The sequence below is a fragment of the Sylvia atricapilla genome, chromosome 7 (assembly GCF_009819655.1).
Source record: "Sylvia atricapilla isolate bSylAtr1 chromosome 7, bSylAtr1.pri, whole genome shotgun sequence".
Classification (NCBI taxonomy): domain Eukaryota; kingdom Metazoa; phylum Chordata; class Aves; order Passeriformes; family Sylviidae; genus Sylvia; species Sylvia atricapilla.
Genome location: NC_089146.1, coordinates 26,682,316 through 26,706,673, shown reverse-complemented (window position 1 = coordinate 26,706,673; position 24,358 = coordinate 26,682,316). Strand labels below are relative to the sequence as shown.

The window sequence follows — 24,358 nt, the reverse complement described above, 5'->3', positions numbered from 1 at the left end:
GTTTAGGGAATCAAACATGTTATATTGCCATGAATACCGTGTAAGTAGAGTCTCATCTCCACCTAGCTTCTTTGTTATCACCTGCTAAATCACACCTTGCAGCTAACTCATGTTAGAAGACAACTTTGTATTAATTTTTCTACTTCCAAGCACACGCACAAGCATGCTGCTCACTTTCAGGAGCCTGTATTATGTCTAGCCAGAGTTCAAAGGAAAGCCTTTTGAACCACAAGAACACGTGCATCACCTGCAGAGTCCCGGGGCCAGCGTCCAACCACATGCTGCTCCACTGCTGCCCATTTTGGGTCATTTATGAGCACTTTTCTTCACAGCATGACATAGATTTCACTCTTTACATCTCATTACACAACGCTTTTATCACAATTCTCCTGACATCTTCAAACAATCCTCAACTTACTTCTCCACTTCCTCCTAATAACAGGAGAAATATTGAGCCCCATAAATCACTTTTTCCCAAAGGTGAGAGCACACTGCTAACAGAACGTATTATACTGTATGCTTACAAACCAATTAGGTCTCCAGGGATGCCAAATGCACAATTGGATGGACTCTCCACCTCAGGGCATCCTCACTTGGATCTCTGGAAAGCTTGTGACTGCTTCCTCAGTGGGAGCAGTCCCAAGGCAAGTGCCAGGTAGGGAGAAGGTGTTTATTCATGACAGCACATCTACGGGTTGTGAATTTTAGTACATGCTTGGACTATGCTAGGGCAAATCAACCCTTCAGGTCTACCAGTCACGGAGATGATACCTCAAGTGGACTGCCTCAGTAGTTTCTATAGTCTTTGCTTCTTCAGGGATCTGCTGGGAGATGCCAAACTTCTGCACCTTGCTGTCCCCCATTTCTGCTTCCTTCCTTTCTGCCACTTTGTGCAGTGCTCAAAAGGAAAGTACCCATCCAGGACTACAAAACTGTGTTTCCCTCCAAACAATTTTGTAAAAGATTTTCTGGTTGCTTTTAAGAAAAAGTCCATCAAACACATGAACTAATATGATAGATTATAATCTAGCCACTCCTACTTTATTCTGTGCATCTGAATCTTCACAGGTCAGTTGAAAAAAGAAACCTGAGTAGCAAAGTTTACAAAAAAGGAGAGATAAAGCAGATTTAAGCCTAACTATCCTCAAAACTCAGGCAACAAAAACCTCAAACTCTCCAGCCAACCTAGGTAAGAAATAGAGGAGCTCACAGAAGAGTCGTTCTGCTCTCTCAGGATGATGAAAAACCACCCTGCAGTGAAGGAAGGGTCAGGGACAGGTTCATTTTGAGGTAGACTCTGGCTTGCAGTAATATATGTTTCAAAAAGGAAAAAAAAAGCTGCCTGCAGTGTTTACAGATTTTCCTCAGCTGGAGCGTCTCTTGTCACATCTGAATGGGTGCAGCCTCTTGCAAGTTTGTCTCCATATATCCTGTCCAGAGAGGACACCCAGTCCCCAGCAAGGGCAGCTATGGTGGCTCCCCAGCAGGCAGAGCCTTGCCCACAGCTGTGCCACCATGAGGAGCCCTGGGACTACTCTGGAGATCCACCAGAACACGTGTGCCAGAGATGGGGTGGGTTTTGCCTGCCACAGCGAGCAGGAGAGGCAGGAGCAACGTCCCTGCACATTCACCTGCACAGCAGAGTTACACCCACCAGTAATGGCTCCATGCCTGCAGGTGTCCACAAGAGCTTCCCAGCTGATTTCAAAAACAGCAAGACCAAAACCTTGCTTAACAGACTGACTTGAATAGGAACAGCACAAATGGAGTGGTTTCTTTATGAACATTCTTGCACTGGGTCTGGACATTCCCAAATTCCTCTCTAACCATGAAATCCCAGCAGCAATGACTGAAGACTGTGCAGTCTGTTTAGCTCATCAGCAGGATCACAGCTGGCACACGACACCCCTTCCTGACCAGGGGAATGAGGTGCTCCCCACCCCCAGGCAGCCTCACCAGCCATTCTTTAACTCCACCATGGAGGAGTGGAGGGCACAGCGCTGCCAACACTACACAACACCAGTCAGCTCGTGGGAGGCATTGATGGGATTCGTGTTCACAGGAAGACAGATACCACCATACCTATTACATTCTTACAGTCTAATGAAAAACATCTCTGCTGCTTTCAAATTGTGGAAAACATAGAGTACCTCCTTGTGCCACTGCTGCTCCCGCTGCCACTAAAGGAGTGGGTTTCTTCCCCGTCTCTGTAAAGCCATTCCCTTCCAGAACAGCACCTTTCCCTTCTTTTTTCCCAGCAGCTGTTGAAGCAGAAGTTTCCATCTTAGACAGGCATCTTCCAGCTCAGGAACCCTACAGGACATAAAACAAAACCAGATTCTGGTCACAACTCACAAAACAGGCAAAATCAGCTCCATGAAACAGAAGATTGCTTGGCAGAGTTAAAAAGCAAATGGCAAGCAGCAAAAAATTCCTGGGTTCCCGACTCCAGTGCAGCCAGCTGCAGTAGTCACAAGCACAAAGGCCACAACCATGTAAAGGACTGGGTGCTCTCACAGACCTACAAAGATCAGGACCAAAAAACAATCCCCAGCAAAGCTTGGGCTACACAGTAAAGTTTACAGGTTTAAAGGGCTTTCCAGGATTACAGGACGGCTGAGATGCAAATATTTAGCACACATAAAACAGATTTACCCATCCTATTCGTGACCTAGACCATCCTACAAAAAAACTCAGCTAAAATTTTCAATAAAATACAGATAAACATACATTTGAAGTGTTTTGGGTTTTTTTTTTTTAGCTTTCCCACAGTGGGTGTTTATGCTGTGTGCTAGTTTGGAACCAGTGTCATGATCAGAACTTTTCAGCAATGCTTACAGATAAGCCAGAGCAGCTCTGCCACATCCCATCAAGTTCTCACCAGTGAGGTTTAACAAACACTGATCCCTCTCACTCCCAAAAATCTTCTTCTGTCCTGACCAATTGCATCTGAAAATCAGCTACAGCTTTACCCTCATTACAAATGGTGAATTAAATGCCGTGAAATATCCACCAAACAAGGAGGTACCAAAGTACAAATAACCTGGGTTTTTAAACTTAGGTTGATATAACGTAGCAGCTCCTGAACTTTTTGTCAGCTTGACCATGTTTTTCTGCATGATTCAGACTTAAATGGTCTTCCAAAAGCAAACACATGGGTATCCCAAATTTATTGTAAAAATGGAGTTTCTCTTAAATGAAGAGAAATTTGTTTCTAAATTAAATACTTGGTTTCTGAATGAAAATACTTTTGTTCTCCTCATTTTAACTTGTTTGATTTCACATAACTCCACCTGACTCGTGCTTGCACATAACCAGCACAGTTACCTGGCATTACCAGCCTCAGGCTGGTCTTGGGAAAACCCGCTGCTAATTCCTCTTTCCTTTCTAATTTTAATGCAGATCTGCAATTTTTCACATGCAAATTTTCAAATGCAAATTTTTCAGCTCCTGAAATACTCTGGAGCACATTGGCTGTCTACCTTAGTGGAATTAATGGGATCAGGGGAATATCTGGGAAACCAGAAAACTCTTTTTGTGTGTGCGAGTAGTTTTATTGCCATTGTGCCAATTCAAAACTTCCCCCCCTTTGCCCTGGAGGACTGCCTGACTCCTGAACATATTCAACTAAAAGGTAAACTCTCTGAAAAACTTTAAAGCGTGAAGATTTCAGGAATTCTCACCCTGTGAGGGACCTGGTGCATGGTGGTGGTGGAGGACTGTCACCAGTGCCTGGGCTCTGGGAGAATGGTGTCCCACCGAGCAGCTGCATGCTGCAGCCTGAGCAGCTTATCCCAGGAGCCTTTAGGCATGGCTGGCATTAATGGGACAACGAAGTGATGGATCTGTGGTCACAGTCTGCAGCTGTAAACTGCAAAGCTCGCATTGGAAATGACAGGAGCCACAATTACAGGCTTTACTGATGACACAAGGCCCCAGTGAATACTGAGGTGGCCCCTCAAGGTCCTGCCCCGGCATGTGCTGGGCTTGATGGCAAACATGGGATGGGTTCCTGGGGGCCAGGACTTTACAGTGGTTTAATCCAGGAATCAGGTTGGGTTACAGACCACGTATGAAATAAATACACCCGAACTGCAGGAGTATTTGACCTAGGTCTGACAGCCTGGGCTTCTGTTCGTTAAGCAAATAAACTTCAGAGGCTCCATGACTAACCCCCCACCTGTTTCTTCTTAGTCCCTCCTTTCAAGGCTTTGCGCTTTTGTTTGAAACCAGACACTGGCCCTCGCACCCCAACCCCCTTCTGCGGGTACCCTGACCCTGGGGGCAGCCCCGGGGGTGAGGGAGCATCCTCGGGCACTGCACAGCTCAGCAGCCAGGAGGGGAAGGAAGGCACTGGTGACAGGACTTGTTCTGTGAAACATGCAGGTTAGAGCCATGGTTTTTTTTCCAGAGATGCCTGAAGCAAAATCTCTACATCCCTGCCACAGACACCTCAGTAGGGACCCAGTTTTTCAGATGTGTCATTTATCCAACTGGAATGTGACAGGAGATCATGCCTGTATTTGAAAATCTGGTCTTTGCAGCTGTAATGCTCTCTTTTCAGATGAATTATGAATTTAAAAAAACTTTCAAGCGTTTGTAATAAGTGGTTGTATTAAACAGGTAAATCCTCAAATATCAGATTAGAAAAAAAATAAATAATGCAACTACTCTAATCTCACAGGATTTAGGGTAATAAGTCTATAATTATTTTTGCTTTGTAAAGGTGCCTGAGGCAGAGCAGGCTGACTATGAGGTTCTGAGCTTTTCCTCACGTCAGCAACAACCAAAAGTCATTTTCCTTTCACAGCACACTACAGCCAGAGCTGATCGTCCCATCCCAGGAAGACACAAGCATCCTTCCTGCCAGATGCTGCTCTGCTCAGCACCTCTGCTCACAGACCAGGACAGAGACCAGCGGGCAAAGCAGCACCAACACTGATTTCATATTCTGCCTTCAGAAGTTTCCCAGACAGTGGCCAAGAGTTGGTGATCAGCAGCCTTCCCAGTGGTGCAATGTGTGACCAGGACACAGCACTGGAACTCGGGAGATTTAGGTCCCCATCATGGACCTGCTACAGTCTCCTCAGTGTTCCTGGGCAAAAAGCTTAACTTCTCTCTTGCAGCCAGTTTGCACAGCCATAAAATAGAAAATATTTGCCCTATTTGCAAAGTGCTTTGAGATCCTTTGAGGCACAAGGCTATGGAAGTGTTTTTATTACCAGTATAAGAAGATATATTGATGGAGGCAGTCAATCCACACTATCCAGGAGCACAACATTCATTTTTTAAGCAATGCATACTTTGCTTTCTGTTTGATGCTAAACTTTTTCCGCTGCTCTGTGCCACACAGAATTTATAAATTCAATGACAGATTAATCTTAGCAGCAAGCCATTTGGCATGAAAAAGGGTTTCACAGGGAGCCTGCTTTTTCCTGTAAAGAGCATGCATTTAGGAGTGACTGTACGGAGAAAGACCCTATGCACTTATTCAAGCACAACTCTCTGCCCTCCGTCATTACTCAGAATTAGAAAACCAGAATGGATTACTCAGATTTTTCCTAAGGTTTGTAGCTTTCTCTGCAGGAGGAGGGCTGGGTAATTGATTTTGACACTAATACCAGCACTATTCATATACCCTGTAATATAATTCTGCAGTGACACTAAAAAGGCAGCCATGTGAGATCTGAACAAGGAAAGTGCTATATGATTTGCCCTAGACAACCCCAGCTATTTTAACAGCTGTGTTGTATATTAAAAGGGAGAAATCCCAACAGAATTAAAAACAACAAAGTCACATTTTCCTTTGAAGGAAAACAAGAAGCTGTAAACTTTCCTAATAAAATGATCCCTCCTGCTAAGTGCTTGAGGAATGGTCTAAAGTGCTGTCCAAAAATCCCTGTCTCTATTGGAGGGCATCAGCCAGAGTAGGACTGCTGGCAAACTTAGGAATGAACAGATACTCATCAGCCTTACCCTCTGCACACTTTTTTTTTTTTTTTTTTTTTTAAAGGCAAGTATTTTCTTTTTCAGGATTGTTCTTTCATCAGGAAACCCCCTTCTCCTCCCCTGGACAGGGCAGAACACTTTTTTTTTTCTTCTCTGTGAAAAATAAATTACCAATTTTGCCTATTTCTGCTCAAAGATTAAGCAGCACCATGGGAGTGATCCTCTCTGGCAGGGGACAGGCACTACCAGTGACACTGTGACACAGATCTAATCCTGAATGCCACATTTAAGCCTGGTAGCCTCATGGTGGAGGCAGAAAGGGGTTTCCAAAGCATGCTTCCAGAAGCCATCTCAATTTTTGAGTATTTTGGGCCTTCTCAGACCAGCTTTCTCTCTTCATTCTGAGTTCATCTCCACCTGACCTCCCCATACACAGCCTAGTGAGGTGGCATCACCTCCAGGGGACATGCTGCAGGTGTGCTGGCTGCTGACAGCAGCACCACAGCCAGTGTGCAGATCCACTGCTGCTGGCTCCAGGCGAGACTGGTGGGAGCTGGGATAACCAAGGGCAGCCTTTGCACAGCTCTTGCCAGGTTTGTGCTCAGGCACCCACAGGGAGACAATCATTTCTGCCACATCACCTCTCTGTAGGCACAACCCCAGGTTTGATAGCACTTCCTGTGTCCTGCTTTCATTATGATAAACAAGGACATACTCCCGCCATCTCTTCTTTTACAGTGGGCTATGTCACACAGATAAAGCCTTCTGAATATACGATCTACTTATGAAATTCAGTGTGAGCCAACTGCTCTGAACATTGGCTTAATACAGTGGCTGCTGTGATCCTTTTCAGTCTCCCAGGGTTTGAGCCAAATTATGTTCTCAATTACACGGAAGTAGCAGCAGTTAACCCGGTGAAGTCATAGGCTCTGTACCACAGCAAAACTTGACCCGTCTATTTTCTTTTATATCAGCAACAGCTTCAAATTACTAAAGAAAGTTTTTTCTGTCTAAATGCCACTACTAAATCTTGGGACTATCCAAACATGCTGTCTGCTGTTGAAAGACCTACAACTGTTTACAGAATATCAATCTAAGGTAAAAGCAGCATAAATATTAATTCAGAACTAATCACTTTTGAGGTCCTCCTGACACAAGGTTTCCCATCTTGACATTTGTTAGGAATTGTCATCCTGGGCCGATCCTGCAAAGGTTGATTACACATGGAAATTAGAGCTGTACACTGGGGCAGTAGCTGTCTGTCTGGGGGCCACTCCTGCCCCTTCCCCTCAAGAAACCTTCTGTGGTGGGTCCACACCAGCTTCTGGGAAGAAAGGAAGCAGAGACAAACCCATGCTGGCAGAAGCAGTGCTAGGAGGACACAGAGCTGCTCAGGGCTTATTCTATTTTTCTACCCTCCATCCCAATTCCTACTCAGAGAAGAGTAATACCAGGTTGCCAAAGGGAGGCAGGAGGGACCTGTGCTAGCAGCAAAGAGGACAGGAAGATACACAAGTTCTGCCAGCCTACTCCCAAAGGTAAGGCTATAATTGCTGAGAAATCTGGGTGTTCACAAAGCTTCACCAAACAGTTCCAGCCCATGGCAAAAGTTGTATAATTCAAAAAAAAATGAAAAGAGGAAAAAAAAAAGAAAAGGAGAGGGGGAAAAAAGAGACAAAAATACCCCGAGTAGAGTTGGCAAAACTGCAATAGTTATACAGGTTCTGGAATGCACAAAGGCTGAAATCAGAGACTTAGCATCTCTTTTGAACTTCAAAAACAACAAGTCTCTTCAAATCACTCCGTTAATTGGCTTTAAATTAGAGTTCTAAGTTTAATGAACAAATCCTTCGCGTACGGCATGAAACGGATACGCTTCTAGATTAACTTCCTGATCAACACCATCTGCCATTTCCATATGGCAACAGCAAACCAAAAGCACGAGGAAGAAACTGCTCTGCAATACTGAGAGGGGTCAAAGTGCACCCAGAACTGACTGGTGCTTGATAGTATCTCTCTGTACTGTAGTAACATCACCTCCAGCCAGCTCCAGAAGTCCTGGGATATTTCAGGCACAACTCTGTCCAGGAATGTAAAGAAAGGAAAAAGGGTAGGAAGAAGGCATGAGGGAAGGAAGAATTTTGCAAGTCTGATTGGATGGATATGGAAAGAGCAACAAGTTCCTGAAGATGGACAAGAGCCTGGAAAACAAGAAATAAGGCAATAGGGGGATGACCTTAAAGACTAAGTGAAGAGTATGAGTGAATGAAATAGACAATGGCAAATCCTGTGGAAAGAAGAAAAGCATGAAAAAGAAGCAGCAAGAGACTGCAGCCAGACCTGGTGCCCCAGAAGATAGAGATACGTGCACTGGATCAGGGGAAGGCACAACATGACATCTCCAGTGGCAGGACAGGACAGGACAGGGAAGCAGAGCACAGAGGGAAGAGAGACACAGGGAAGAAAAGTGACATGGAAGGGTCTCTCATAGAAGAAATATGCCCTGCAAACAGCTTCAAAGAATGCACCTTCCAGCCTGCTCCATCACTCAAGACTTCATGTTGAGGCACAAAAAGAATTTACGGCTTCAGGTGGTGCCAGTCGTGTGAAAGGAAACCATCTCAGAAGGAGTCACAAGTGCTGTCCTCGCTTCTTACAATGACACTGACCACTTATATCAAAACTTACATTGAACAGCAGCCTTCCACTCATATCAAACAAGGACAGTGGAGTCAGTGGTGGCACTCAGAAATTATCACATATGGATTGCCTGCAAACATTCAGTTGCCTGCTCAAGAACCAGCCTTCAGCAGCTCCTAGGAGACCTCCCAGCAGGAGCCAGTCACTGATGGGTCCTGGACAGCAAGGGTGCAAGGCCAGCATCTGCAGAGGGGCAGCCAGCCCCTGGGACCCCTGGTCCTGGGCAGGGCTGACAGAGGTGGCACAGCACTTTTGGGAGAGATGCGTCATTCGGGAACGTCAACCACAGGCCAGGCTATCCTAGGACACTCTGTGGCACCAAATGACAACACTGAGTCTACTGTATTGCAACATAAATGATTTTTCCCTTCCTAAAGCCATTTACTTTCTGGTCTACATTTATTGGAAAGGAGATGATATTAAATAGAAGAACTAACATTTTCAGCTATTTTTCAGGTTTAGACAGGTGTTCTATTTTTCACAAACACTAACGTCACTTTAATATTGCTGCTTCATTACAAACAAGTCTGACTTATAAAACAGCAGAACATTTGAATTGTTACCCACTTCCAGTGTATTTTTAAGTTGCCAACCTTAGAGCCTTGAACAGAAATTATTTTTCAGATGCTCGGTTATAAACAATCACAATATATCATCAAAACATACGAACAGACATAAAGGCTCAAAGCCAGACACAGAATCAGCACTGGTCCATGCCGAGACATGCAGGCTGGGGTACCTGACTTTCCCTCCTTTCCCTCAGAAGTTATCTTTGTTTCTTACTTTGGAAGAACTGAGAAGATGGAGGAGTGGGGGCTGGAGGGAAGAGTCTTTTGTGGTAGAACAGGAAAACAAAGTCATGCTTGTAATTTTACAAAACCAAGCCTACATGTCTTATCATGAGAAAATTTCCACTAAGCAAATTCAGACATGCGAAAAACAGTCAAAGAAGATAATCAAGACACTCCTGCATTCAGACTCTGCATTAACATGCTGCAAAAAATATGGGAGGATGCCACCAGGTAAACAAAAATTTCTCAAAAGTGATGCGTCACCATTAAAACTGTTCCATGAATCTTCACTTGGGTTTTTTTTCTAATTTGTTTGCTTCTGTTGTAAAAGTGAGCAAATTGTGGCAAAGCATCACCTAAGTTTGTATTTTTGATGTAAATCCAAAGACATTTTCAATTTCCTGTTACACAGTTGTCCGGGTTTTTTCAAAAACAGAACTAAAAAGATGAATACTACCTATGTGTGCACACATGTATCTAATGAAGTACAGTTTTCATTTTAGGAAACCTTTGCACACCAAAACAGAAAAAGGGGGGAAAAAAGGCAGTAAAGAACCCCTCCAAAACCCCCTTCATCAAGTCTTCATGCTCCAGCAAGAGCAGTAACTGCTAATAACTAAGAGAGAAAACAGAGAAAACTAACAGGACCACAGTGGAGGACCATTAAACTGTTTACAAGAAAATTAGACTCTAATTGCAAATCACTAATAACCTATTGACTTTTCATCAGGTTTATGAGTAGAAGATACTACAACAGTAAATCGCACATGCTACAGGAGGAGCAGAAACTGATTCTGAACAGAGATGTTTATGCAGATTCCACAGAGCAGAGAAGGGTCATTGCAGGAGATTTGGCTAACAGGAAGAGCTACCTTGGTTCAAGGGAGGTTCTGAGAAGTGAATGTTTTGTTGGCTTGGTGGTGACTGAAGGAGAATCCTCTCAGGGTTTCACTTCCATGCCGCAGTAGTTTGGGCACTTTCAACTCTCATGAATGAAGCCCCAAATACAAACCACATGCACCGAAGTTTAATGGGTTTGCTTTTTGTAAGGATGGGATGAGTAATAATGTCTTGTAGTGACTAGTCCACCCAGATGACATTGAACAAGCTCCAAAGATTGGATAAGAAACCCTTCATTTGGCTCAAGAAATGAAAATCTTTATTTTGAGCAATGAAAGATGAAAGACTGCATCCCTGCAAAAATCCTTATAGCAACTCTGTTCTTTCAGAACATGTTTCATTACAAAATTTTGGTTTATTTTTAAACATTACTGTTCTGTTCATCACGCTATTGAATTCTCCCTCCAGAGACACACATGCAAGCATCCAGAAGAGAGAAGCCTGGGAAGGAAACAAGAATGTAATTAAAAACAAAAAAGCAACACTTCAGTTGGCTCATTTTCCTCTGCTGAACACAAACACCACACAGGCTGCTATTCCACACTTTATTCCACTCCACATATTGTCTTTATAAGACTCCAGTTACCAGCTGAAGGCAGGATGCAGACCACATAAAATGGTTGGCAGTTTATAAACAGGAGAACGGAGAAAAATTCATCCAGATGAGAATGGGAGAAGAGTTTCTCAGAGGAACACAGAGTATCTAGGGTTGGAAAGGACCCATGGACGTCATCAAGGTCAGCCTTATGCTCACAACTAGGGCTTGAAAAACCCAAAACTGCTGAAATATCTGACAGCTGCTTTAGTAGGAGAGCTATATGGGATGTACCCATGAACCACAACAAAGCCTAGTCTGCAAGGACACGAGCATGCTGGTGAGGAAAAGTTCAAGAACAACCAAGAATCCTTGCAAGGAATTTTATATGAGGAAGAATGAAATCAGTACTTTGAAGAGCATTCCATTTCTGCGAGCTGTGACTCAAGTTACAAGGCTATATATTTTTCCAGAAATTAACAGTTAAGTACATGGTGAATGGCAGTGCGTCTAAGTTTTCAGCAGTGCAGGTCCATTTTCTACAGAGAAAAGAAACTGTACAATGTGGCTGGCTGTCATTACAGTGGATGGGAATAAGTCTTTCAGGAGACAGGCTAAAGTATTCAGGAGGGTATTAAGCTAATGACAAAAGACAAGGGTGAAAATGAGCACTCATTTAGCCAGAAATCAAGATGTCAAGATTAAAATTAATCAAGGTACCAAGGGACTCAAAGAGAAGAGATTCCTTAATTGTGTAGACTGTAACACTATGAACAGGAGTAATAAACAAGAAGTGGAATAGCTCCTTTAATACACAAATTAGTCCTGACTGGTATTACTGAATCTGGTGGAAACATTCATATGAATGGAGAGTTACAATCATTTTGTGTATCAGGGACTGAAAACAAATACAGAGTCATGAAGCCTGTCAGTGACAAATGGCTGTTGACATGGTAAATAAAGATGATTGCTTTATACCAGTGAGATGCTCTCCATGCCTAGATGGCATGATAAAGATTATAGGTTCTCAAGCGACCACATACAAGGCCACACATCTGGAAAATAATTGATTAAAATGAAAACTGTCTGAGAAACACTGACTGAGGATGACTTGAAGCTTATGGTGGGCAGACAGTGGCTGAGAAGCTCTATGGAGGGTACCAATATTAAAACTATTAAAGCAACATGTGTTTGTCTACACAGAGTTTGGGAGGCTGTAATGCCTCTCTGCCTAACCCTGAACTGACAGTATGTGCAGTTTTGGTGCCCACAGTCCAAGCAGAGAGATGAAAATTGCAAAGGCTCCTGCACCACACATTAAAAAAATGAAAGAGAGGTCAACGGAGAGGCCCTTGCAGAAAGACTTGATCAGTAATATTAACACATACACAATTGCAAAGGCTAAGAGACAGAAATTAAACCAGAGAAAATCAGATAAGAAACAAGGCTCCCAGTTTCAACAGAAAAGAGCACTAGATTCTGGCTGGTGTCAGACTTTCTAGCATGGCAGAGCTGACCTTTTCAGCAGGTATTTTTCCAGGAGCTCTGCTGTAGTCTAAGACTTAACACAGGACATGGGTTTTAAGTATAGCATGAGTGAAAGTACAGGAAAGTCCTCTGATGGTATTAAAAAGAAGATAAGACTAGATCAGCACCTTGATCCTCTGTGCACCTCTGTATCAGGGTACTATTAATGGTTGATTTGCCATACCTTCACACATCAAAACATCTGCATTTGTTGTGATTAAATCTTAGCACGTCTGTCTCTGCTGACAACCAAACTAACATCTACCTTCCAATGTCCCTATTTTTTTCTTCTGTGACAAGGACTTAGGACAGGTGTTTATGTCCTGCCAATGGCAATGTTACAGAATATACATTTCTGCACTACGCAGTTATGTCTTCTCTGTTCTACAAGTATTTGATGACTGATACAAATTATTAAACCATTCACCAACACAATATCATGCAATCTTCACTTGGTAGCCTGTAAGAATTCACTTCATTTCTTGTTCTGGTAAGCAGCTGCCAGCATCAAAAAAAAGGAAAAGAAACAACACTGTAATTTATTTCATTCTCTTGTTAAAAATGCTAAGGGGAAAACCTCCCTTCTCAACCCCAGCAGTGGAGTCTCTGCAGCCTGGAAGACTGGGAATATAAGGAGGTCTAGTCCTCTGCAGCCCTGCACTGTCTGCTTCACACACAAAACAAGCTTGGCTGACAAGCCGGAACATCTATCTCATATCCCCAAAACTTACTGGAACAAAACACAGGCCAGCAGTGAACTTCTAGCAAATGCCAGCAGGCTGCTATGGCTCAGGGGAAAGGTTTAGAGACCACCTTGTGTGTATGCTACTGTGCCATTGAAGCAAGTGAAGCAGAAGAACCGTGTCTGGTGGTAGCCAGGCCAGTGCCCGAGCACTGGAAATTGCATTTGCACCTGTTGAGCCCCCACAGATTTTCAGAGGCTATATCTGACTTCAGGGCACAGGGACTGATGTGGCCACCGGAAACAAGAAGATTCTTATAACTACTTTATTACATAAGACTCAAATCATTAAGGCTAGTCTGAGAAGATTCTGTAAATACTGCCTGCCTGCTTATTTGCTTTTGTTCCCTGACACGTTCTAATTTAAGACAAAATGCAAAGGATTCATATCAATTCTTCAGGACAGAACTCTTGTACAGGAGCATGCGTGTATACACACATACACATATATCTGGTTTTAGTTATAGTTATTATTATTTAGTTATAACTAAACCAGTTATAACTAATATATAACTATTTGCTAAAACAGTTGCAGTTATTGTACATTATTTCTGTTGTATATTAATGAACATAATTATATTCTGTATCTGTATCTTTTTCTGCATGCAAGCTTGTTAAGGAAAAACAGTCCTCTAGAAAACAGTCAAAACAAGCTTTTACCTCCCATCTACAACTCTCTCCCTGCTCCTCAAGTTCCATCTATTCTTTTCTTTAATCACCTCATTCCTCCACAACCATCTTCTAAACCACGCCACAACAACTTTTCTTGGTCTCTTTCTCCCCCTATTTTTCCTAGTCTGGTTCCCTCTAAACACAAAATCCCACTTGTTTCTATAACTCATTCCATCTTCCTTCTTCACTGGAGCTAAGCTGTATCCAAAGCCCAGTTGCCTCTAGGCTTCCTCTCCACTAGATCTTACTGTCAGATTGACCTAGTTTGGACCTAATTCCCTCCAACCATACAGAAACTTCAGTCTGTCTCTCAAATATATCTCATAGCAGTCTGGCCATGGTTAGAAGGTAGCAAAGGATGCCAAAGGCTGTAGAAGCGGATAGCATCTCGTTTCTTATCCAAGTTTGAAACCTGGGGTGGTCCTCAGATTCCTCCAACCTCACTGTAAGATTCTGCCTCTAGGCCACCTCTGACTCCTGCTTCTTCCTTCTGCACAGTGTCTCAGAGTTTGGCACTTCCTTGAGCTTCCTGCCACTCACCTACACATCTGCACTCAAAACACCAGCCTCTAACCTATTCATTTTCATTTACAGCAAGTTCCTTTACACTGGCTCTAATGAGTACAAAGCTGATTTCACAGCCATTCAGAATGTGGGAACAAAGAACATTTTCCTAGCTTGTCACTTTTTTCCTGTCACTTTGCTTTACATCCTTTGATGGCAAGCTCTTTTGTTTTGCCTCAGCCATTGTCTCCTCTTTCAAAGCCTATCAAAGCCTACCACACTATGCTTTCAATCTCATTGCCTTCAGGAAGACTTCAGCAAATGCATATGGACTTGCTTCCACCAGTGCTTAAATACGTGTTTTTTTGAGTGGGTTTGGTCATACAGGCCAAAGATACCTGCCCACTCCTAACCAGTTTTCACCACTGAACCTACTAACTTGGGCTGCCTTCTGTTTTATTAAGGGTCTCCAAGATAAGAATGAGATCCCCTCAGAAAATCAGGACCCAGTGAGCACACCTGTTCTGTTTTCAGAAGTACCAGGGTTCCACAGTTAACTCTATTTTTCCTCCTGTAAAGGAATAATCATTTGCATAACTCATTTATCATAACTCACTTGTCCCTCACCAAAAGAAAGATTATACTTCTTACATCTCCTTGCTCTCTGCATAACACACAGTGTCAGGGAATCTTCACACTCAGAATTATACACTAGAAATACTGAAAAACTTCTTCAAGTATGCATTTTAATTGCTGTCATAACCCAGCACCTGACTGAAAAGCCGGTTACCTTTTTCTCTACTGAAGAAATCAAACATCTATTTTTTTCCATCTCTACAGTTATCCTTTTGAGAAACTTTCATAGAACTGAAGACACAGGGATGGGTGACTTGTCACCAGCTGTAGATACCCACACCATTTCTTGTTTATAAACCATATCCATAGCTACACAACATTTGGTACCACCTTGTCCACTTGGACATTTCCCAGCCTTTCATGTTTTGTGAGAGCTCAACATACTTTCTGGTTTGGAGACAGTGTCTTCACTGCAAACTCAGCATTTCACAGGTTTATTGCTAATAAACACTTATACATGTAAATTTTTAAAAAAGGCAGAGAAAATGTATCTTTTGAAAACAAATATCGTTGGACATTCCCCATTCATTAGTGGGACACTGAGAAAACCGTAGATGTCTTCCCTTAGCACTCTTTTAACCAAAAATTGTTCTTTACTTAGAGAATACGTTCAGGCAGATGCCTTCAGATAAACAGACCTGAAGCACTGGCTGGGTTGGCTTTCATTTCTCCACTGAGAGTTTTAGAACACAAGATTGGTAGCTGTGAACATTCCCTAACGTTCAGGCCTTCTGATCATCAGATCTGCTGATCTTCCCTTCTGCTGATCAGTGCAATGATACAACACAGCCCCAAAGCCTCTTGGCTGCTGCCTGGGCCCTTGGCTGGGATCCGGACACTCAGCCCGTGTGTCATGCAGAAAACTGTCAGCTTTTACCAAACCTTTGGCCTTTTGAGTCACAGCCACCCAAGGGCACTGGCAGCTAAAGGCCTGCTGCAGACCACGAGAATCGGCAATCAAAGCAACGAACCAGCACCACATGCAAATAACAGAGCGTGCAAGACCTCAACGCAAACAACACCAAGTGTAAATAACTTCAGGGAAAACACACGTAGGAAGAGATCTATTTGTTAGAGAAATAAATAATTCCTGTCTCTTGAGGTGCAATGGAGCAGACCTCAGCTCCCAGAACAGCCCCACAACACGCTGTTGTCCCACCCCACTGTGCTATGTAGACCTGTGCCTCTGCCAAGAATTGTGACTGTATTACCAATAAGCACAAAAATCATTAACTGCACTACCTCCTTAGGAAGAGTATAGTAAACTACAGCCTGCTGAAAAATACAATAAAATAAAGGTTCAGAAAGGTTCCATTGCTTTTAAAAAATCCTCTACGCAGTTTCCTGGCTTACCTCTCCCTGCCACAGTGCAACACTGTACAAGAAACCAAAGACGCACCAAAATAGTAGTGAATATTGCCCGGTCTCTTTTGCTATTGTCGAGGTTGAGGGGAAAATAAAGTGAAGTGACAATGAAAAGTTTTTGTAACGCGATTTTGCTGCTGTGACAGTACATGAGGACAGACAGATGACCAGACCGCTTTTCATTCAAATTCATCTTGATACAGAGGTAAATGGGTTTGGGTACTTTTTGTTTTTCTGTATAATCACTATAAAATGAATCAAAATAACTTCAAGAAAAAAACTTATATTTTTGTAATAATTATGACAGTCCCAAATGTCCAACAAAAGAGTTTCGTTATGTACACATTTAACATATTTAATTAAATTTCCTCTAGCTGAGTCATTACAAACGTCCAGTTGATCAGCCCTTTAGATCCACACCATCTTAACCTCCTCTGATCACAGTAGCACACAGTACAATTGCTTCTCATGCCATCCTTGGAAAAACTCTGTTGAGCCTTCCTGGAATGGTGTTGCATCATCCAACTCATTCTGCTCTGCAACATCAGTACTAATCCCCAACATCCTTAATAAATGCAAACACACACTTTCCCAGAGCTCTGTCCCCAGAGCAGCTTTACTTTGCTAGTGACCAGAAAGGTGTGAATATTTCTAAAGAGTTACTTGATGCTAATAGAAAAAACATGCACAACCAGGTACTTGCAGTCACTTTTCACACCTAGTTTTGACTTTTACTGGTCTTGGGTCCTCCAAGAGATCCAAATCTTACCTGTCCCGCCCTCCTACATTTATCTCTCTGACCCAGAAAATCCCTCTGCCACAGCTTCCAGCTTAAACTTTCACCCTCGACAGAACCCTCACTGAGAAAAAAAAGGCTCTACAATTCTTCAGTCATTCCCAAAGTTTCCTGATCTGCCAGTAAAAGCCCAGGGCTGATGCATCTCACCTTCAACAGCCAGCTCCTTTGTTCTGCAGAGGGAACATCACGGCCATATATCCCCACAGGAGAGGCTGGAAAAATTCTCCTCGCAGCTGTCCCGAGAAATTTCTGCTCGATTTGTGAACGTTTGAAGTTTGGAGGTTGATGATGATGCACTTCTCTGCAAACACCAAAGTCATGCCATGATGCAAAAACGATGTATTCAAGCACAGACAGAACCCTCAAACTGTCACAGAACCGCCTAAGGACTGTCACACTGCAACAGACAAATGGTCCCACTCATCCAACACCCTGTCTGACAGCAACCAGTGATGGATTCCTCAGACTAAAATACGAATAGGTCATTTTCTTTGCTAGCAAGGTAGCAGAGGGCAAGGACTTTTGCAAGCTGGGGCAGCAGATGATCTCTCTGTGCTATGCCAGGTGAAGTGAGAAACTGGGGAGGGATCTCTGCAGAAGGTGCGAGTTTGTTCATTCATAGTCAAAAAGTGCTTAGAGATTGTCAGATCAGAGATAATACAGAAGCACAAATTACTACCATTAAGGCTTCTTTAGATCTGAATACTGCAACCAGAAACACTATTACCTTATTGTAGAAATACCTCAATCTTCCCTGAAACTTGCAGAGCTACATGCTATTTTAATAAATGCATAAACATACTTCCACTTCTGAAGTTAATCACAATTGCCTTACAGGAGATTAACACCATAAAGCACTTTCACAGCTGACGTGTCTTTAAAAAAATTCCCAGAGTTAAACTTGTATAAATAATGTAAGTGACAAGGAATATAATTATTAAATGTTGTCATTTTGGAAGAAAATTAATTAGCGATAGCTGTAGCTGTCTTGTGTCTATTTAAGCAGTGTGCATCTCAATTAAAATTTAATTGCAACAGATTCAGTCACAGCAGGGAAAAGTGATGGAAATGAAAAGCAGTCTGATCCTATATTGGTGTCTACAAGAGAAAGCATAGTAGAAACTGTGGGGGAAGGGGAGGAGAGAGGCATGAAGGTAAACCCACAGAGCTGTGCTGCTGCACAGGCAGGATTGCCCAGCCCCAGTGGGAGCTACTTGCTTCCAAAGCAGGTGACAGGTATCAGACACCAGCACCAACAGGAACAAAACCAGCTGCTACTATTGCTTCCCATCAGAGTAGAAGAGCTCACATATCCACTGTGGTATGAGAGATGGCATCATTCTTCACACCACTGCGCCCTCTGCTTTCATCACCTCCTCCAGGTTATCCTGGGAAACCCCTAAAGCGGAACTGAGAGGGGCCTTCCTTAAGGAAGAACCAGAAAGATCTTGAAGACAAAGCCCTTTTGACACTTTAAGTCACTTGAGGTACCAAGATTTGATTTGAGGAAGAATAGTCCCCTTCACGTGCATCCTATATGGCTCTGGATTATCTTCTCTATCAGAGTGACCCACGCATCACCTTCGTTCACTTCTGGAGGGTTTTGAAAAGGCACTTTAAAGAAATTATACAGCCATAAGGGGTTAAGATACCTGGCCCATCTCTACACACACAAGGTATTCCAGAGTGTCTCCAAAATTCCAGCAGCCAATTCTCCACATTGATTTGAAAATACTGTCCTATGTCTTAACCAAAGTACTGAAACACAACTTTTCCTTCAACATTAATTTCTCAAGATTCAAGTTATCTAGAACCCACTTACTTAAATGAGTAATTTCCATCTCAGAGAAAAGCAAATATTGCTGTAGATGTGTAAGATGCAAATCATATTGAAGCAAAAAAACAAAAGGTGCAGAGTCCTGAGCTCATTTATGGCAAGCAAATAAAATGGGAACCAAAAATGAGATGCTCTGGTCTTAAAACATCAGCTATTTATAAAATACTTGCTGAGTATAACATCACTGAACTACATAAATATTCTTGAAATACTTCTGTTAGGACTTATTCAGCTTCCAAATGAGAAAAATATATTTCCTCCAAATTCCCAGGGCACATTCTCAGTCAACCTGAAAACCAAGTTATATTGTTTCTGACATCATAATTATAATGTAAATTTACAGTACTTGATCATTTTGTTGATGATGCTGAAGTCATAAGAGAATCAAACTCATTCTCCTACCAGCATACAACTCTGTCCAGTCATAAAAATCGTTGCTTTCTGCTATCAAAATTAGAGATAGCAACCTGAAATAGTATGTTCCTGTTGAGTATAGAGATAGATAGCGATAAAAACAATCACAGTCCTAATAACAATATTGTCACAGTCTTATAATGCTACTAAGGTATAGTTATGCTATAGCCCTAGTGAAATTTGGATTTAATTAAAATTTGGTAGTCCTAATATGGTTTTATCTTAAATACAGTCTAACTGCAGTTTCATTATCAAAGTCTTAGGATAAAACAGAAAATAAGCATATATACATGACCTAATGTAAGAGTCTGCAGCTCTAACGAAACCTTTTTCTGGTAGTGAAAAATGCCAGTACACTCCCTAGAGAGTTCAGGTTGGGTGTTCAGGAAAGTTTTCTCCAGGAAGACCATGCAGTTTTGGACCAGGTCACCCACAAGAGGCTGAGGCACCTCTTTCTGAAGAGGTTTGCAAGACTCCACTAGTGACCTAGTGGTGGCAGATCCCACTGGGGCTGGAGGCTGAGGACAAAGAGCCCCCCTCAGCTTTCTGTCACCTGAAGTATCTGGGATTCTGTGATCCTGCAGAAGTAGAGATGAGAAATCTCAACACGTTGGAAGATCATCCAGTTAGCTAAGAATTCACTGCTGCTGCTGCTTGAAATGTTCAGCATCAACCAGTCTGAGTGCCTACTCCACAGGTCAGAGTCAGCAAACTACAGGGAAGCTGCCACATTTACCACTGGGCCTTTTTGCTAAAACCAATCCCAGCTACACATGAAGTAATGTGAGAGAACCTGCATCAAAGGTGTAATTGATGATGAACAAGCTGAAACATGGCTTTAAAATATTACTTCCTGCTTTAAAAACAAACCAAAAGATAAACCCCCCCAACTTTTCACTGGAGAAAATACTTAACTTTCAAACAAGATGATCAGCAACTTCCTTCTGCAAAACACTTCAAATCGGGGAGAGGGGGGAGTGACAGAAAACACTGAACTCCTCAGCCTAATTTACAGAAGTCTGCAATATTTTTGTTAAGGTTATCAGATGTCTTCTATCTCAGCATAACTAAAGCCCACAGAAAAAACAGCCTGTTCACTGGCACGTATGCTGATCTCACATATCTAATGCAGAAAGCACGTGCCTTTCTGTGTACAGAACTCACATATTGTTTATGTGTAAGTTTCCCAAATGTTTTCAAATACATGGAATAACGTGGCTTAATTTTTTTTAATCTCTTCTCACTTTTCTGCATATTAATATATAATTACATGCAGGTTTTCCTCTCTTTTGTCTCCTGCTAAGTGGGACTTGAGGCAATTCTTTTTTCAAACACTTTTCAGCTCACCATAAAGCTAAACTCATATAACTTCAGATCGTGAATCCGACTGCTGAGCATACCTTTCATCACATCGCGTTATTTGGTCTTCATTTAGCTGTCACAAAACCATTTCCTTTCGTCTACAGATTAATTACAGCCTGGTGAGGTTTCAGCACAAATACCTTTGCCCATTGGAGCCTCTGCAAAGACACAGTGATTCATGCAGTATCTATGTCTCTGGAAGGGAAAAAAAAGCTGAGGCAGGACACGCAAGCTGTGAGTGGATCTGATATCAAAAGAGCTGGAGCCTCCAGTGAACACCCAGCCATACCAACACAAATAAGTTTCTGCACGACTTGTGCAAGAGCCACAGCCATGAACCACCACTTTAGTTCGGCGCTAAGCTGATTTAGCTACACCATTCATTCATCCAGGACTAAAGATGACAAGGCAGGAAGCGTCACTCAGTCATGAATTATATGTGACACAAAAAAGCCACAGGTGTGGTTTGAGAGACTATGCATGGAGCCGCCGGCAGCCCTGGATTCCAGTTAATTGCTGTAAGTAACTATGGAAAATGGACAGTGGGAAACTCCGTAGAAATGCGAAGAGCAAAGCAGTCCAAGAACACTTTCCCACTTGTTCAAAGCAGCAAGATACACTCTTTAAACATGTGTCAACTGTATCTGATGACGACCATGTCAGTGTATTAGGTCTGGATGGTTAGATACAAAGGGCTCGATTCTCTGCGGTGCCAGAGTCGTGCTGGCAGCGAGCTGGCTGCTGCTGCTGCTGCCTCGCAGCTGCCTGTGGGCCACAGGCAGGGCTCTGCTCCTGCTGCTCAGCTCAGCTCAGCACACACCGATGGGGTCCGGCAGCACATGCAGCACCCTGGCATCACCCCGCTCCTGGGGGCCTCCTCTGCCAGTCTGGGATGGAGGGGTTTGCCCCAAACCACAGCCAGCCTTTTTGTCACTTTCTTCTTTGGGGCACGCTGAAAAGTTCCTCTCCTTTTAAAGCAATGGGATTGGAGAAAGGGAAATAAATTTGAGGATTTTTTACATATTAAGAGCTCAGATGCGCATGCTACATAAACCAGAGCTTCTAATACCTGAAATGAGACAGAGTAGGTCCTGACTTCTGATCTGGACCAACTTTTGTGTGGTATTGACAAATTCACCTCTCTGCCATGAAATCCTGGCAAAACCTTCCCAACAGTCCTCTCCTGCCAACTTCTTCCATTGCGCAAGTGGAGCTGTTTTACCAGCTGCTATGGGTGTGCACGAGGCCACTTGTGTGGCCTGTTTGGGAAATAAGAGCTAAGCAAGAGATTATGGATCCAACTGAACTCATCCTTGCAATCACGGAGAGCTAAATATATCAGTGAAGTTGATGTTTGCTCACCTTTTCCCTTCAAGAGCAAAATACACTTATTCTGGTGACAAGTCAGCTCAGCCTCCATTCCCACCTCTCCCTCTGCTGATTTTGGGACTAAAATTTCTCTGTAAGACCACTCAGAATGGATACATTTTTTGATTTTTCAATTGATTTTCCCCTTAATTGACACTGACACACCCAGCTATTTTCTAAAAGACAGTATATTAGATCCTCTGAAAAATCTTGCATCCATCTGATCAGACATACAGAGCACAGAGATCTCAAGACCAATATTTGCTGCTTCCCTACTGATACTCAGGTTTTTTACCTTTTGGGGGAAAAGAGCTTTGTTCTTTGGTGTCATGTAATTCCCACCCTCCAAGAGACGTCCATCTGCTGCATGAGGACACTGTGGCTCTCAGGCAGGTACCCAGTGAGCTCCACCCGGCCACCAGGGACAATCCCAGCAGTATTCTGGCCTCAAAACCACACAGAACAGCTAGTCCTTTCCAGTGTGACATCCCTGCCAACAATAATCAACTGGTGTTTTGGAGAAGTCACCAAATGAGTGGGATTTTTTTGTCTGGCTTTAAATAGTTCTAAATATCTGCAGTCCTCTTCAGTAACAAAGGACACAAAGAAAGGAGGAGGAAAAAAAAAACAACCCTCTTCTTTAGTTTTTTTTTTTGCTGATTTTGAAAGATTCCTGGATCAAAGCTCAAAAAGCTGCAAGTTTGTGGAAGGCACATTAGCAATGCTTAGTGAGGAAAAAATTACTGAACCGTGTAAGAAAGACAACCGACCCAAGCCAGAGGATGTAATCAATGGGCAAACTTCAGGAAGAACAATTCAGTAGGAGGAAGTGTGCTGGGAGCCTTCAGACAATTCAACAGAAGCCACCCTGCGCTCAAACCCAAGGCAGGTCAGAGCATAAAAAAGCACCAAGAAGAGGAGATATATTTTAATTCATTAAATTGTATTTTAATTCATTAGATTGTATTTTACAAGAAATGGAGTCTCTAGGGAAGCCATTACTCTCATATAGATGTGCTCCGGTGAAACAGACGAAAAAATACCTAGACTCCCTGATGCGAGAGGTCAAACAATTACAATTTCCTTAATTTCATATCCAGTTGGGAAATTAAACAACAGAACTATGGAAGCTTTACACTTCATTTTGAGGAAAATGGATATTTAAATTAATTTTTTTAATGTTATAAGAATCGATGAGTGAGTAGAGGAGGGGGCTTTTCCCCAGTGACATCCCCCACCACCCTTTTAAAACAATCTTGCTCATTCAATGGAAAAATAAATAAAAAAATCAGAGAACACAAAGTCTTTCATAAAAGACTGATTCCTTCACAGACAAAGTACTAAGTGTTCTTCTCATGAAGCAGTTTTATCTCATTAATAATTTTCTCTGCACAACTCAACAAGCTTTGTCCATGAAATGGTTCTCAAGGTTGGGAATACTAGCCTCTGGGAAGAAGCACCATCCTATCTTCATGCTATAATATTTAGGAACAGTTTATAGGAATGAAAAAGGAAACAGTAGATCTGTGGTCCATCTGGGCTTGGGTTATGTCTCTCCTCCACAACCCCATAAGCTAAGTCATGGTTACGCTTCTCTAGTTCCTACAAACATAGAAAAAAGTTCAAGGACTTTATTGGCAAAGAACTCACCCGAGGTCCTGCCCTTTGACATGGCTCCCTCAGAACCTGGAGCAAGGTAGGTTCCCATAACACGGGACGGACATGGATGAGAGGAACTGGGACAGTACACCAAGAAGCCTAGATGGTTTCTGCTCTGGCTCCAGTCACAGCATTCCCACAGAACCTCTCACCAGAAAGAAGCTGCAGTTTGGAGTCACATACTGCTCTCTCAGTGCCACTCAGCGCACGAGATGCACAAAACCTGGCAGCAGCAGCCACACCACAAAAGCTACAGCCAGGAAGAGCATGGCATTAATAGGAAACAAGCTAATGCCTGACAGAGACCAAACAAGCTCAGGATACCTAACTACAAGACAAAACCAGAAAAACACAACACAGAAAAAAACCACATTAGCACTTGTACAAAGACAGTGAAAATAAACAGTGCTGGCCATTGGGGATGAAGATGAGAAAATAAACTGAAGACCTTTTTTAGTGTTTCATTGGTGGGAAAACATGAATTAGAGGGGGTGGTTTTTCGGCCAGAATTAACTCATGAAAATCTGCTAGCAGCCTTCAATCGATACTGCTACCCTGAAGCTCAAGAGATACTTTTTTACACCTAAAACCAGCAAGA

At 42.7% G+C, this 24,358-nt stretch overlaps 1 protein-coding gene across 1 annotated transcript in view; it reads right to left on the bottom strand.

Annotated features, from left to right (window-relative positions):
• GLI2 (GLI family zinc finger 2) overlaps nt 1–24,358 on the bottom strand; it is a 186,571-nt gene that overhangs the window by 136,068 nt on the left and 26,145 nt on the right. The window contains exon 2 of the mRNA XM_066323057.1: nt 2,151–2,313. Coding sequence (XP_066179154.1) covers nt 2,151–2,283 — 133 coding nt within the window. The 5' untranslated portion in view covers nt 2,284–2,313. The remainder of the gene's footprint in view (nt 1–2,150; nt 2,314–24,358) is intronic.